General features: G+C 39.6%; 1 protein-coding gene across 7 annotated transcripts in view; it reads right to left on the bottom strand.

The window, feature by feature from the left end:
* Positions 1-323: 323 nt before the first annotated feature.
* The window catches only part of LOC118338900 (alsin-like), a 26,105-nt gene continuing 10,415 nt past the window's right edge, over positions 324-16,013 (bottom strand). For 2 of the 7 annotated variants that reach the window (XM_035676352.1, XM_035676355.1), the window contains exons 18-41: positions 15,412-15,477; positions 14,930-15,089; positions 14,231-14,362; positions 13,133-13,261; positions 12,858-12,881; positions 11,020-11,090; positions 10,151-10,217; positions 9,485-9,663; positions 8,404-8,469; positions 8,193-8,291; positions 7,811-7,975; positions 7,475-7,586; positions 6,779-6,856; positions 6,507-6,643; positions 6,179-6,334; positions 5,985-6,099; positions 5,281-5,438; positions 4,996-5,094; positions 4,614-4,796; positions 4,461-4,506; positions 4,284-4,345; positions 3,769-3,918; positions 3,574-3,670; positions 324-3,275 (exon numbers count right to left, since the gene is read on the bottom strand). In XM_035676352.1, the coding sequence (XP_035532245.1) occupies positions 3,237-3,275; positions 3,574-3,670; positions 3,769-3,918; positions 4,284-4,345; positions 4,461-4,506; positions 4,614-4,796; positions 4,996-5,094; positions 5,281-5,438; positions 5,985-6,099; positions 6,179-6,334; positions 6,507-6,643; positions 6,779-6,856; positions 7,475-7,586; positions 7,811-7,975; positions 8,193-8,291; positions 8,404-8,469; positions 9,485-9,663; positions 10,151-10,217; positions 11,020-11,090; positions 12,858-12,881; positions 13,133-13,261; positions 14,231-14,362; positions 14,930-15,089; positions 15,412-15,477 (2,590 nt within the window). In that variant the 3' untranslated portion in view covers positions 324-3,236. The remainder of the gene's footprint in view (positions 3,276-3,573; positions 3,671-3,768; positions 3,919-4,283; positions 4,346-4,460; positions 4,507-4,613; positions 4,797-4,995; positions 5,095-5,280; positions 5,439-5,984; positions 6,100-6,178; positions 6,335-6,506; positions 6,644-6,778; positions 6,857-7,474; positions 7,587-7,810; positions 7,976-8,192; positions 8,292-8,403; positions 8,470-9,484; positions 9,664-10,150; positions 10,218-11,019; positions 11,091-12,857; positions 12,882-13,132; positions 13,262-14,230; positions 14,363-14,929; positions 15,090-15,411; positions 15,478-16,013) is intronic. The other 5 variants (XM_035676353.1, XM_035676357.1, XM_035676354.1 and 2 more) reach the window with 4 other exon arrangements.

The following is a 16,013-nucleotide window of genomic DNA, read 5'->3' as shown; positions in this document are numbered from 1 at the left end:
ATTGAACTTTTACTGCAGTTGAAAATGAATTGAAAATATAAAAGTTGGACTTAAAGAAACAAATACTGAAGTTTGGATGTAAAGTGAGCTCCTCGGGATTGTAATAATCCAGTTACAACAGTACGCAGACCTCCAGTTAAACCTTAAACAATAAATACATAAAGACATGTCAGAGAAGAAAAAGGTGTAATCAATAAATTTAATGACACCTGAATATAACTGAGGCTTTGCTATCAGTGACACTTGTGCTTTCCCGACAATAACAATTCAACATGTTTGCTGTTAAAGTGAAGAAATAAAAGAGATTCATCAGGAGACATTTCCAGAATTAAACCAAATTTATTGCCCTTTGTTTTCTAGTAAACATTTTTAATTTCCTATCTTCATCATTTATCCATCAAAACTAATTAACACTCTGCAGTCAGTTCCCCTGATCATCTCCCTATGAATGTATGAAGTAACAAAAATATACTTAGTTAGAAAAATAAGGACCTCAGGTCATAAATTCAGGTTAAAGCCTCAAAGCCCGAAACCTCCAAGAAATTAAGTTTTTTTTTAATAGATTATATCGTGTTTTACCCCAAATGGTAGAAATTATAAGAGCTTTATATCACTTCTCATTTTAGAAATCATTTCAGTGATTGGTTTTAGTTCCTTTCAGTGCAATAACATCTGCATTACAATATCACTAATGAGAAAATAAATACAGCAAGAGTATCGACTGCGATGGATCGATCTCGTGCAGATTTAAAATCTCAAAAGTTTGACTTATTCTGAGATGATCTGAAATCTACGAGCAGATCCTGTTTGTGATTAAAAATGGTTGGCAGTACTGAAGGATTCAGTTGTTTATATTTGGGCTAAGACATGAAAAACATCTGTACTGTCCTTTAACCTGCTATTAATGAAGACCAGAGAGGTTGGCTGAAGGCTTTTGTCCCATCCACCGTTATTTTCTTTAATTTGTATTACACTAAACTGCAGTGGTGTTAATAGCACAAACAACAAACAACATTTAATTGTTCGATACAGGTTCTATGGTGCAAAAAACTGACAATAAATACAGTACAAACACATTTCAGTAACCCAGAAATTACCAGAAAAGAAAACAATCAGATTTCTAATTCAACAAGATACTTTTCTGTTTTTGTGAAGTGCATTTGTTGCATTCTGCAGTTCAATCTGAGTCTTTTGTAGCTGGTTTTATTCCTGACAACATAAAAACAAGCTCATTAATAGTCAGTAACGTGATGACAGCAGCACATTTTTATAATAAATGCTTCCTTTATTATTACTGTGGATTATTTTATCAACAGTCATTGCTGGTGGACTGAACCTCGTTTTAATTAAAATCCAGACTGCGTTTAAGGGAAATTCTCTGATAAAAGACGAATGATTTATACTTTTAATATATATCTCTGATAAATAATTTAAATGACATTCTATTAATAAATTAAGTAATATAGTTAATTTAAAAGGGATCTGAAGATTGTGTTGTTAAATAATAATCTCTGGACTGAGTTTCATGTGATCATAAACTTTCTCTTTTGCCAGAACAAAGAAAGTTTTAAAATATATTACTAGATATTAAAAACAATTACTTTGATTCCCTTAAAGATCTCTGCATCTGACCATGTATTACACATACAGATGTATTCAAATCAATCATCAGCTATAAAATTAAAACATTTATGAATTAAAAACACACACAGTGATAGACTTTCCTGGTATATATTAATTTAAGTGCATTAGTTCCTAGAAGAAAGTAGTTTTGCAATGTGAATTAATCCTTTAAAAATTAAAGACTGCACTCTTTTGTTCATGGCCAAACTTCCTCCACATTTGACTGAAATCAGTGCCTGAAATGGGCCACGTACCAACACTGGGTACCAACACCTCCACCTGCTGTTGGGTCTACGTACGCACCCCTAAACACCCGTAAAACCACATGTTTTTACTCCTCTGCCTCTGATTGGCTGGTGCGTGGTTTAGTTTAGGCGGTTGTTGTGGTGGTTAGAGTTGAGCTGAATTGGTTTAATTCAGGCACTGACTGAAATCTGTGGAGAGTTTCTGTCACGTCCTGCTCACGAAACAGGACTGAAAACATAATGTGGAATATTTATTTTGTACAATAACTTGGATTCTACGACGTCAGTGCAACATTAAAAGTCTTCCTCCTCTCACACACAAACACTCAACAGAATAACAAACACTGCATGAAAAATAAACACAGGGAATGAAAGTTTTCTTTATGTTTGGGCTAATTGTTCCCTCACTAATTGTTTTAAGTGCAAAATCATTTCCCTCTGTAGTGACGTGTGGTCAGTTCGCTGTATGTTAGTTATGAATATGAAGAAGTTCAGACCTGAGACAAACTGCTTCGTGGTTGCAGGAGTGTTTAATGTGATGTTTTTTAACGATTTCTCCTGCATGTAAACGTGTCTAAATTAGTTTAAGGGATGCGACTGAAATTGAGAATATTTTGATTTATATGCAAAGTAAAAACGGTTTGTACATAATTTATGTTTGCATGATCAATACTGTTACATACAAGTTTTTTCATTAAATGTTGATATTTTTAATAGTGTATTTTCTGTGCTTGCAGATTTCCTTGATTAATCTGCTGTTGAGAACACTTTAAAACCCTTAAAGTTCCCTTGAGGAGTCCTTGACCACTAACTATTCACATCAGTATTGTAACCAGTAACGTGATTCGTCAGTTCCCTTTTGCTTTGAGTGTTTGACTCCTGATAGAAAGCAGATCAAACCCCTCGCTGTACACTGTGTGAACTGTAAAATAAAGAAATACTGTAAAGTCATGAGAACCGTTCTGTGCTTGGTGAATATTACTGGACTTGAAATGAAAAGTCAGCAGATGTAATTACTGACTATATCTACTGTACTACCAAATGTTAAGGAGATGCAGTTTTCTACAATGGCCTGAAGATGGCGATGTGTTACCTTCTTATAAAAACAAAAGAAAGAACTTTGGCGTGCTGTAACAAACTAAAAGGATCAACAGAGAACGAGGCGTCAGACAATATTGTTACAGAAGGTGAAAGAGTAACGCTCTACCCTCCTGCTGCCATCTGTCTGTGCAGCCTCAGTGCAGCTTCCCAGTTTCCTCCAGAAGAGTACTGCTGGTGTGACTGGTGTTTGTTCTGGCAGCTCCTGGCAGTCGTTTGCTGTTTCCACCTTCTTTTATTTTTGTGACTGTGTCGTCTTCCTGTCCGCTCCTATGTGATGGACTCCTGCTGGATCTGGATGTAGCAGGCCTGCAGCAGAGTAAGTCAATTAATTGATGATTAAATGACGATTGATGATCATGAACATATTATATCAACTATACACATCAATCTTTTATTTCAATCTACTGTGTACAAATTGTGTAAAAATGCCATCAGATTCTGAAAGACTGCAGAGATGTTATCTAAATTTAGTTCCAACTGCAGACTGCACTCAAGAAATAGAGGTTTATAATTAGTTTTAGAAAGATAATAGTCATTCATTTTTAAAAGCATTAAGCATCTGTGTGTGTGTGTGTGTGTGTGTGTGTGCGTTGGCGGTTCCTACTTTCAGTGTGGTGAACATCAGTCCCAGCTCTCCGTGCTGAACGTTGGGATCCATTAAATCTTCTATCAGACTGACCTCAGCTCCCAAGTTCCTGATCCTGGAGAATAAAACACAAGTTCAGTCGCCATCCTGCAGCGTCTGCTCACACAACTCCACGTTAGAAATATAATAAGTAATAACTGAATGTGAACACACCGCGCCCTGAGTACCACGAAGAGGAAGAGAGGGAGCAGGTCATCCATGCACCACAGGAAGTTGTCGTCCAGCATAGGTTTTACTTCCTGGGTCAACTCGTCAAACGTCTTCTGGATGACGAGGAGTTTGTCTGACGGAGTGAAGGTGGTGCTGCATGTGTGGGGAGACACTTTTATATTTATTCATACACATAAAAACCCTTTTAGTTTAGTTTAGAGGAAACTCGCTGCCCCAAAAGGTGTCAAAAGGCACCACTTACTCCCGTCTATGTATCACACTGTAACTAAACTGTACCATGTCTAACTATTACCAACAACTCTTACTTTTGGAGTTTATTATGAGTGGGACATGGCTTCAATCAGGGTAAAATGAGTATAAACAACACCACAAGCACATTCGGCTGTATTCAGTTGGGTTCCATGAGAGTCTGGACTCTAATCACACTGTGTTGATCGACATCAGGTCACATTTACTGACATTATTAATGAAGTTACGTCAGGTAACGTGGCAGCTACCTGATTTGTTGGAGCGTCTCTACAGCGGAAACAAAGCAGGCGTCTTTACTGCTCGACACAATCTGAGACAAAGGTGAAGAGAAAAAAAAAAGTTATAGAGCACCAATGTGTGTGAGCGGTGGACGGGGGGAGTGAAAGCTTGAAACTGGCAGAAAATAGCACATTTTAGTATCTGACCTGCTTTTTCTCTCCCAGAATTGACATCCAAACAGGCCAGAACTTCCTGCAAGAGACAAAAAACAACAACAGACTGTAACAACAAGAAGAAAGTGTGTGTGACGACTACACAGCATTTATAGACGGCATCTGTGGGTGTACAAACACACTCACTCCTTCACTCCCAGGAAGCTGAGCAGGGACTGGTCGGGCTGTTTGTTGAGTCTGAGGATGCGGTCCCAGTACTGGGCCTCCTCCTGCTCCTCCTGCAGGCAGTACAGGGTAAAGAGTGGAGGGTAGAGTCGAGGGAGCAGCAGAGGGAGGAGCAGAGAGGAGCAGCACACCACCAAAACACTGCTAGAGGAGGAGGAGGAGGAGAGAGTAAGAGAGATGAAGGTTCTACATACTGTCGATTTTAAAATAGCTATATGAAGATGGACAAGCTGACAAAGAAGTTCATGTTTCAAACAGTGAAAGACGAGTCTTGTTCGGATGTCTTCTCTCTCTGTGTGTGTGTGTGTGTGTCTGTGTCTGTGTGTGTGTCAGTCACACCCACCCTTGCTCTACACTGTTAGAGTTGTGTCTGCTTTTAGATGGCGAGGCAGGAGGGTCTGGGATGATGCCGCCATCATCTGGTAACCCCTGAAACAGAAACCTGCAACAATTTATGTTATTCAGTAAAGTGAGCTGGATGTAGTTCTTTGTTTTTTAAACGAAATTGTAGTGGATGTACTCTTATAAACAGAATAGGCTGAATATACCATAAAACTGAGGGTCAACTTGACTCTACAAAAGATTTTTAACAAGTGACCAAAAGAGAAAACTCAGAACTTAAATGTACCGGACAATGCTGTAGAAATGTGTGAGGTAGGCCTGAACCTCCTGGACGGCCTGCCTGAGCAGCCTGCGGTTGGATCCCACACCGACGTAAGTCATCCTGTAGACGGTCACCAACGTCTCCACCAGCCAGCCCAGAGGGTGGAGAGGAGTCTCACACGCCTGACACACACACACAAACACAGACACACACACACACACACAGACATGCAGACAGACAGTATTACACCAACAGAACCACAGACGAACGAACAGATATTGTTTTCCTCGATTCAGTGTGAGACAAACAACAACAAGGTACTTCTGTTAAAGGTACCGCCCCTCTTCACCTGTTCTCATCAACCAAAGCCTGATAGATTTCTACTTACATGTATACTCAGTTTATTAGGTACAGCTAGCTTAAACAGTCTAATAGAACAGTCCTGAAATAAATCCAACCTTCATGAAGGTTATAATGTTCAGTTTTTGTTTATTAAAAGGTGTCAGTTCAACTTCATGGAGGATGTAGGTTGTGGTGGAGCTACTGAATTGTATTACATTACACTGAGAGGTATTTATAATATTGTGTCTACCAGATTATAACAATAAGGGTACAATCTATTATTTCTCGATCTATATATATATACACAATGCTTTCTAGCTGACAGATCAATGAACAGATTGTTATAAAGAGTTTCAGACACACACAGTTTCCCCTCACAGCTGTACCTTGATGAGGTATCTCCGTATGTTGTCGTAGTTCGCGGTGTTGACCGGTTCTCCGTGCTGAGGAATAAACTCCAAACACTCCAACACTTTGGTCTGAGACCGGCTGAGGTCCGGGCTACAAACACACACAAATACATCTGTAAGAAAGGTATGATACAGTTTACATCTGCCTGCCTGTGTGTTGCTCTACGTACCTGTGTCGCCGTGCAGTCGTTATAGTAACAGCGATGTTGTCCCAGGCCGTCGTCCTCTCTCCTCTCCCAGCGCCGTCACAGCCCAGCCGACTCCAACATTCATCAAACACACACAGCCACCTCTGAGCCGCAGGCACCACGTACTGACCCAACCTGCTGCACGGGCACACATTTTAAACGTTAAACATGAGCTCTAGATGACACAAACTTGAATACCCCTGTCGTGTTTTCAATAACACTGATGGCAAACACAGAGAATATATCACAGGAAATGAATACACACAAACTGGTTAATTCCAGGTTTAAAGGAGTACAAATTAAAACTCACAGCAGGCAGTTTCTCTCCTTGTTGTCTGGTTCATCGACGACTGGTTTGGTGTACGTCCCGACCACCTTCAGCCCCGCGGTCCACTCGCCACTGAACATGCCCTCCAAGCAGTCTCCGTTAGCCAGGGATAAAACACCCTGAAGAGGAAGGGAGTAACTCCTTTTCTCATTATTCATGTTCATTCACCGTTAAACTTGTACAAGAGTTACTGGAGAGCAGGACAGACATAGAACCAGAGCACACAGATAAAAGGGGTCAGAGATGCTTTCTACCTTCCCATTGACAATCCAGTCGTCAGTAAACTCCCCGTGGAGAGCTGTGTCGTCATCTGACACCAACAGACCTGGCCCCTGATTAAAAAACACACACTGCATCAAAGTCAAATATTACGAATGTACAACGATCAGGACTGGGTCCACTGATTACATTTGTTCATAACTAAAGAAGCCTATTATAGCTGTGACTGAAACCACTGTATCATTAAATATATCCCCTGCTTTTAGAAATCTATTATTTCACAGTGAATTTATTTCTGAATTGACATAAAAATAAATTTTCAGAAACTAAACCCTTGTTTTAGTGGAATTTCATGGTCACACAGACTCACATAGAAGTAAACATAGATAGAAGTAAACACAGTAATTTAACAATTACACATATAAATTATCTGATTCACCGTCAGTATGAAGTCATTTGTTAACTACAGTTGATATGAAAAAAGTCGAAGCTCATCGGCACCACCAGCTGTTTTTAAGTGGCACTACACATCAGAGCATCCATACAAGTTGCTCTTAAATATAGTTAACAAAAAGAAATGTGACATGATAAATATAATAGCTTAATATAATATAATAAGTTTAGCTGAATTAACTTATATCATAATATTTACTGGGCCACATTGGGCCTGTAGTTCCTCAAACTGTTGAGGACAGTTGAATGATGAAGAGCGTACTTCAGGGTGAACTTACACTCATCTTGTTGTCTCTGAAGGTCCCTTCATAGTACACACCGTACTGGGTGACAACCACAGCGCTGCCGTGCCGCTGCTCGTCCAACCACAGTCCCATGTACTTCTCTCCTCTGGGGAGGGAAGACACATGAGAGCGGTGACTGACAAACAGCTGTGTGTCTTCTTGAACGACATTTAAATTCACTCACTGCACATTTAACACTGTCAGTGAAGTATTTAAACAAAACTGGGCTAATTATTATTAAACAACAGTACAATCAGCCTCCAGGGTTAAAACAAGAAGCGTTTAAAGGAAACCTTCTAGGGAGGGAGCGTATACAACAAGTGAATCTACCTGGTGATATCATCGTATACTCCGTATCCTGTCTTCTTGTCATGGACCCAGTGGCCAATGAAAACACTCGAGGACTTCTTGGCCAGCTTACCGGAGCTCAGCATGCCGTAACCGTGCCGCTGCCCGTCACTGAAACAGCCCTCGTACACCTCGCCACTGGCATACCTGGGTAGATGTGTGGAGCAAGGCACTAAGACTTTCAGGGTTGTGGGATTCAAAACTCAGCGCTGTGGAGAAGTGACGTAACGCTCCAGTCCAATCATTGGTGACTAAAGACTGAACTAAATATTGTTGATGAAGACATAAACTCTGACTTTATACACTGGTTTATTTGTCTTGTGCTACTCTCTACCCAAAAGCCAGAAGAAAACGGTGTACTGACTTGTACTTGCCGAAACCATGGATCTTGCCATCTCTCCAGTGTCCTTGGTAGCTGTCTGGCTTATTCAGCACTTTGTTAGGGATTAAACACTCTCCATAGCTGGAAAAAAAGATAAATAACAGTTAAGACAACAAATAGCAAATCATTCAGCTGGTTTCACAGTTTCAGGCCTTCTGGATGTTTAAAATGTAGAAGCAAATGAAAGCCTTACCCATCCTCCAGTCCATTCTTAAAGTTCCCGCTGTAGGTCCGTCCATCTGGCCACTTCATGGTGCCTCTGTACAGGCAAATATACGTTTATCATCCAGCTATTTGCACGTAAGTCAGTTTTACACTCTATTTATGGCTCTTTATTTAGCAACAAAATTAGCACCAGCAAAACGCTTCTTCTTACCAGCTTAAAAAATATCAATGCTATTCTCTTGAATGAAAGTTTGAACATTCACGAGCCAAAAACGTTCATTTTTCACCCTTGACTACCAGGTACAATCAACTTAAACCTTAATTCTGAGAAAGACTCAATTAAACAATGCAGGAAATTGTAATCTCACAGTCCAGGCCGACCCAGCATGTACCGTACAGCACACTGTTCCTCTTTGCCCCACAGATCTCTACCGGTTTGATGGCTGAACAAATGTCATCGTCCTGAAAGCATCTTATGGTTCTTCACCTATGGTTTTGTATTCTTCAACTAATTCATAGATAAATATGTTGACTTTATTGTCCACCTCAGTACATACATTACAAACAGCACAACACACCGCTAAAAACATGATATATGCACAACGTACAACAGTGCTAATGGGCCGGTAGCAGCATATCGGTTGTATGAATAGTACCAAAGCATATCATGTTTCCCTAATGCAGTCATTCTGTGTCCAAAGCCTGTATGGCAAAGGGAATAAAAGACCTCTTGTACATGACCTGGCTGGTCCTTGGGACGCTGAAACAACGACAGGAGCAGCTCAAACTTTAGTGTAGTGTGGGATCTGCAGTTATATGATTAGCCCGTCAACCTTTCCAGCAATATTAACAATTTTAGAGAGCTTGTTTTTGCTCTTTACCCTCACACTGCTCGTACCAAGCTGTTGTTTTAAATGATAAAATGTTTTCAACAAGGCTAACACTTTCAATACTCAAGAGTTGTGTAGTGGGCTGATGCACTTTTATGAACACACCCATATGCAAACATGAATCATCACAGACTGTAACACTCTAACAGAGATGGTGGACAGTGATATCGACACACACACACACACACACACACACACAAAGAGACAAACATCTCTAACCTGCCATGAACTCGTCCTGCCAGCCACCCCCCGGTGTACTGGGCGTCTTTAAAGCGTCCCTCTCCAGTGAACTGGTAGGAGGCCGTGCGAGATATTCCCGTCACCCCTGGCGACGACCCCTGGCCTCCACCTCCCAGCACCTGATCCAACGCCTGGTTAATAGATCGGAGCCACTTGTTCTGGAGAGAGAGAGATTCTGAATTAAAGGTGACGATCATTCAAAATATTATGATTTCAGTGCCTCCTGAATAAAGTCGACTTATAAAAAAGGGACATACAGTATTCTTGGAGGTATACCTGAGTATTGGTGTGATTGGCCATTGTTGAAACCCACACAAACTACAAGCCCTGATACCGTATTTGCTCCCACAATAACGTGCTCCACCTTATTAGAACCTCTCGTCACTCAAACCACAAAAATAAGTTGGTCACACCCTGATTTGTATCTCCAATAAGTTTAGTCCAGTTAAGGAAAAGAAGTTAAATCAGACTTAGATAACAGCTGGGTCTCTATATCTGTTTATCTGTTAAGTACAGTACACTTAATAGAAATGTGCTACGCTTTTGCTGTTTAGGAATAATGTTGAATCACTGAATCATTATTAATTTACAAATCAGATCACTACTGATCATCCTGAATTACAAGTGCGTAAACCATAAACGTACCTTCTCTTGTGGAGTCGTTGCCACCAGAGTGAAACTCTCCTCTGGACATGTAATTTTGATGGCATAGCTGGAGAGACACACAACGAAAGGACAGTAATAAACTTGATCTGTATATAATATTTTAACAAAAAGCAAAGTATAGCAGCATACATTAAAAAGGCAGTGAACAAAAAAGTTTTGATAATCTGGAAGATAAATCCAACATACTTACAAATGCTTTTGGGAAAATAAAATTGGGTAGAAATTACGCTTAAGAATTTAGTTTTAAGTAGTTTACTTGTCTCAAGTACAATCGAAGAAACAGCCACGGCCAGATGTTCTAGCTATCGTATGAATATTTTTTTATATCCGTGACACAGACATCGACCTTCACTCCTTATAGTTCTGGTATGAGCCAAGCAGCAATCAAGGGGCGACGTTGAATGTTCAACAGTGCTGAAGAGCCCAAAACGCAGTTCATCTACTCGCCACTAGATGCTCAGTCAATGAAAGGAACTAATTTTGACTTCTTCCAATATGTGTCGCTGGGAAAATGCTTCCAATAACTGTGTTTATGGTTTAAAGAGTGGTATGTTTCATGCCAAATTTATTTTAAAAGACAGCCGTAGTGTTTGCTGCTTGCTTCAGATCCATCTGTGGCCAAACCAACGACCTAACACGGACTTCCAGTACTTAAAAAGCCACATTCATAAAAGGGTGACAACACACTGAGTCCATGTTTTGAGGCTATAACATTACATTACTGTACATGTGATGTCTTATGTTCATTATCATAATCACCACCTCATTTTACTGTCACATCCATGAGTTTTTATTTGCATTAGTCACGTTAACTTTGACGTTCATAGTTTGTATTTTTAAAAACTCACAGTCCGCTGCTGTCTTCAGTAACTGGTTTCACCCACAGACAGGTCAGAGGATAGATGTGATGTGTGGAGAACTGCAGAGACAGAGCAGCAGTTTGTGTATTTCATCATCACAGATTACTAAATCAGTGTTTTCAGGATATTACCAAATCCAGATTGTGCATGTGTTAAACAGATCTGCCTCTTAGTCTCAGTCTTTAGTCTTTTGTAGTAAATAAAGGAAGTTACACAAAACATTGGTGATCTCAGTTTTACTGTATGTGCATGTGAGGAAGATGTCACTGTACATCACTTACTGATTCTATTACAAAAATCACATATTTGTCAACAGTTTCCTTCACAGACTTTTGACCTTCACAGTATTTGAGTAATGTTTCCACTTCTGTTCTTTTATTGAAAGTACAGGAGAAACAAAACCAGAACACGCAGAACAAAACTAAACTAAACTGAAAGGACCAGTGTGTAAGATTAACCATCTAGTGGTAACTAACTAAACCCGTTCACGTCCGTCTTTGACCGGGGAATAAGAACGCGCTGTGTGTTGGAGAAACTACGGTGGCCATGAAAGGCCCCATCGAAAGCCAGTGTTTGTCTGTTCTGGGCTACTGTAGATACATGAACCATTGAAGGTCGGTAATTTAAAAGCAGCCTCGTTCTAAGGTAACAAAAACACAATGATTCATATTTTCAGGAGATTATCCACTAATGAAAACATACCTATGAATATTATATTCCATTTCTAGAAATAGATCCTCCTAAATGTTACACTGTGGACCTTTAAATTAATTTTAAATAAATATTTCTCAAAGCATACATTGGGTTTTTCTATTGATTGACTGATTTTAAGTTAGTTTCAAGTTGATTTGCACTATATACTTGAATTTAACTAAAAAAAAGGCTGATTTGTTGATAAAAACATTTGATTTGCTCATTTCTTAACACTTAACTATTAAATTAAAATGTACATACATTCATCAAAGGTCTACTACACAACACAGAACATGAACCCAACACCACAGAGAGAGAAACAGACCAGTTTCACCACTAACTATCTGCTGTCTATAACCCCACAGCAAACACAGGGCACACAAGCTGTTAGTCAGGGATCACTACAACAAAAAACAGAGGACAAGACGACAGTAAATATGTTGTCATCTGGGCAGCGACAGACAGTCTTCTTGTTGAGAGCAGCTGATGTTGTCGTCTCTGGTATCAAATGCATTTTTAAAGACAGACTGCAGTGCAGAGTTGCATCTTTTCACCAGCATCTTTATGCGCTCTGAGCTACTGCAAACTATGACCTCATCTATTTTCACATTTAAAAAAAAAAAAACACCCCAATACACACACACACACAGCAGCCTGTTTGGTAGCGGCTAAAGCTCAGAATCAGCCACCAGGACAACATGCAAAAAATAAATGTTAACACAAAACATCTGCGATGTTAAGGGTTGCAGTATTACAAAGCCTCGATATTCCTTCAGTTAGTCTAAACAAAATATTAGAAACACCCCAGAATAACACAATACTGAGGGTTTCAACAAAAACTGAACTTTATACCTTCAATGAAAGCTCTTGGACTGAAGGACATTAGCTTGAGCTCGAAGTTCCAACTAAACTGGAAATCAGCATCTGGATGGGAGGTGTTAACAGTCCCTTTAACATTACATATAGTCCTGTGTTAACATCTATTCAGTTGTCCCATGTGAACCTGTCAAAGTGTAAGCACTGAACAGAGGCCAGCACACCCATGCTGCTGCAGCACAAAGCTCAGTGTGGTTAAACTGGCTGGTTGGTTGGTTGGAGGTGAAGCTGGGTAAACTGATGTCAGATATACTTACGAGGCTCTGAGAGGGAATGGTACCCTGAGTGATTGAAAGATACAAATATAAACTTAATCTGTGAAATGCTTGGAAAGAAACACCAGGAAAACAGAGACACACACACACACACAGATCGAGTGGAAGCTTTATCTGACATATAAACAAAGATAATAAAGATCCTGGGGACGTTAATGTTTAAACAGTGAAAGTTCACTTTAAAGTAAAAGTAATCCGTTTTTTTGGACAGATTTTTCTATGTGTGTGTGTGTGTGTGTGTGTGTGTGTGTGTCTACCTGTGTGTGCACCAGTGCGTCATTGAACAGCATGAACCAGTGGTTGGAGAAGCGGCCGGCGTTCTGCAGAGTCAGACTCCTGTTGCTGCAGTCACACACCAAACGGCGCTGTGGGAGACGCAGGACCTCCTGATGAACAAACACACGTGTGCATTTGCTTTTTAAATTCTGTTATTAACCAGGTGAGCAGATTCAGTAGAGGGACAAGCTGCATTAATGAATCAGACCGAGAGAAGTCTATAAAGACATTTAACATTTGTAATTTAACGGTGAAATGATCTTTTATCTACATTATCACCGCTGTCCGCTCCAATCCTCCCACTTTGGTACCTTTAACTTATATTTCACAAACGTTTGAGGGGACCTTTGTTATTATTGTTTGTCCTTTCGTGCTTTTATCCGTGCTTATGTGATTCTTTTAATTCTTTCTTCTTTTAATGTTACTGATACGCCATCAACCTGCCAGGGACTGCAGATGAAAATTAGCCTGTATGACTAAATCTGGCACATTTACATAGTGGACTTAAATCCTTGTGTTATAATGAATGTCCCTTTTAAATAAATAAACTTCAAACCTAGTTTTCATTTGAGCACTGACACATACTGTATGTACGTACCTACATATATATCTACTTGCTCTCTGATTATTACAGCTAGTAGACTAAATAAAACCACCCTGTGCTATGTCTTTGCTCTGAGTTGTGCCCTCCAGCTTGATAAAACTTGCAGACGACAACCCCAATCTCACCCCTGATCATCACAACCTCACCTATCAGGTACCCTTAAGTGTTGTGACTTACTGGTTGAGCAAATGCTCCCAGTCAAGGGCAATAAAACTCTCTCTTTGTGAATAATATCTGATTTAAAAGAGCGAACAGAAAGCCATGTTTGGTAAATTAAACATTCCCTGTGAGCAGGAGAGCAGTTAAATACGTGTAAATACATGTCATAAGCAGAGTAGCTTAAGTGGATTAAGACTTCAGAAATGATTTTCAGGAACATAACAAACATAAGAACGTGTATCGTAGTTTTCTCTCCTCAACAGTAAAATCAGGAATGTGAGCAGGTTAGAATAAGTTAACACAGAGTTGTGCTCACAGTAGTTTTTCCAGAATGAGTCTTCCAGAAGAGGAAGGTGGTTTCAGCCTCCTTCTTCTTCCTCAGCAGGGACAAAGACAGCGACTCGTACTGAGTACAGCCCTGATGGAGGGTCTGATACTCTGTAGTTAACTGGGTGAAAGAAAGAAAAGGTGAGACAGCTTTAATTGTACTTACCTCTTACAAAACCTCCACTAGCAGAACACAGTTCAAAATAAACCGTACACTCAGCAGCAGAACGACTTCTCCATTGTTGTAAATATGATGAAGACTGACCAAGACTGCAAAATCCTCTATATCTGTTAGAAAATGAGTCTACAGTGTCAGACAATAACATATCCATGTCAATGTTAAAATCTACCACTGAAAAAAGCTAAATTCTCTCCAGATGTTAGTTTATTATGTTAAATGTATTTAATTTATCCCTAAATAACTCAACAACCAAGTTTTTTTATTATGTTAATGTTCAAGCTACAGCATCTTTGTTTAAATGTGATGGTCAGTCAGGAGAATACATTCGAATCAATACAGTGACAGTACTAAGTTCAAATATATCCCGAATTACTCAATCGTGGGAAATAAAGACATTTAGAAAAAGAGAGTGAAAGAGGGAAAAGAAGGAACACAGAATGAGTGAAGTGCTTTGACAGAAAGAAGAAGCATGAACGGAGAGAGAGAGAGAGAGAGTTTCCTCCTCACCACATCGTAACAGGCGGCCAGTTTGAGCAGCACTCGGCTGTACTGGTGGAGCTGCTGCAGAGGCCAGTACAACAACGAAACCAGGTCAACATCACCACTGACAGACTGGTCTGATACGCACAGCTGAGCGAGCGTGGTCTGCTGAGAGCCTAAACACTCACTGGACAGAAAGAAATACTTAAATATCTTCAGTATTCTCACCTAAATACGTGTCTGTGACTATTTCCTGCTGCACAGGAAGTGATGTGATTATATCTTGTGGTTTGTTTTGGAGAAAAATATCAGAAGAACTGGTTATTTAGCATGAGCACGATCATCAGCCTTGTTAATAAATCCTTTCCTACTAATATTAACTCCGTGTTTGGACCTAAAAAGCACTGCTGATGTCTCCTTAATATGAATGTGGAGTCATATGTTTTGGAGAAAGGTCACTTGAGGAGAGCAGTCAAGTGAAAACATAAAGAGAAAGTAAAGGAGCTTACAGTGAGAGTTTATGGAGTGATTGGAATCCACCCATCACCTGGAAGTTACCTACTGAAGAGCAATACCTGCAGAGAGAGACGGACACAGAGAGAAGGAGAGATTTTAATAAGGATATTAATTCACGTACAGTCTAAGAATGTCCTTGTGAAAACAGCCTCTATCTCACATCAGCCACATTCTTACTATCTACTATCAACAGAAACTGTAAACTGTCATTTTATTTGCTCTGGAAAAACATTGTCATCTTCTCGGACTGTGTCTTAAACCCACACACAACAGATTGTCCAAATTCTTTCTAAAAGCCAAAAGAGCAAAAGAAACAAGCAAAGTTTGCCTTTACTTGTAATTTCTAACTGTTAAATTATATGTAAAATAATTAGAGCAACATTCTTTTAAGGTCGTTTGTGTTCGATGACAGAATAATACATTTTCTGTAAAATAAAAACTCAAAACAAAACTTGCAGATATTCTACTACGAGAAATAAAGTGGGATGAAACATAAAGTAAATGAGAAAAGATAAGAGTGACACTGGACAGAAGAAAATCTGCAAACGCAGGGAGACAAAAACAAATGAAAACTGTGTATTTGTAATAAAAAACA

This window comes from Morone saxatilis, unplaced genomic scaffold (assembly GCF_004916995.1).
Source record: "Morone saxatilis isolate NCDOM2014 unplaced genomic scaffold, NCSU_SB_2.0 Contig5, whole genome shotgun sequence".
Taxonomy (NCBI): domain Eukaryota; kingdom Metazoa; phylum Chordata; class Actinopteri; family Moronidae; genus Morone; species Morone saxatilis.
Note: the sequence above shows the minus strand (reverse complement) of the source record. Positions and strands in the feature narration are given on the sequence as shown.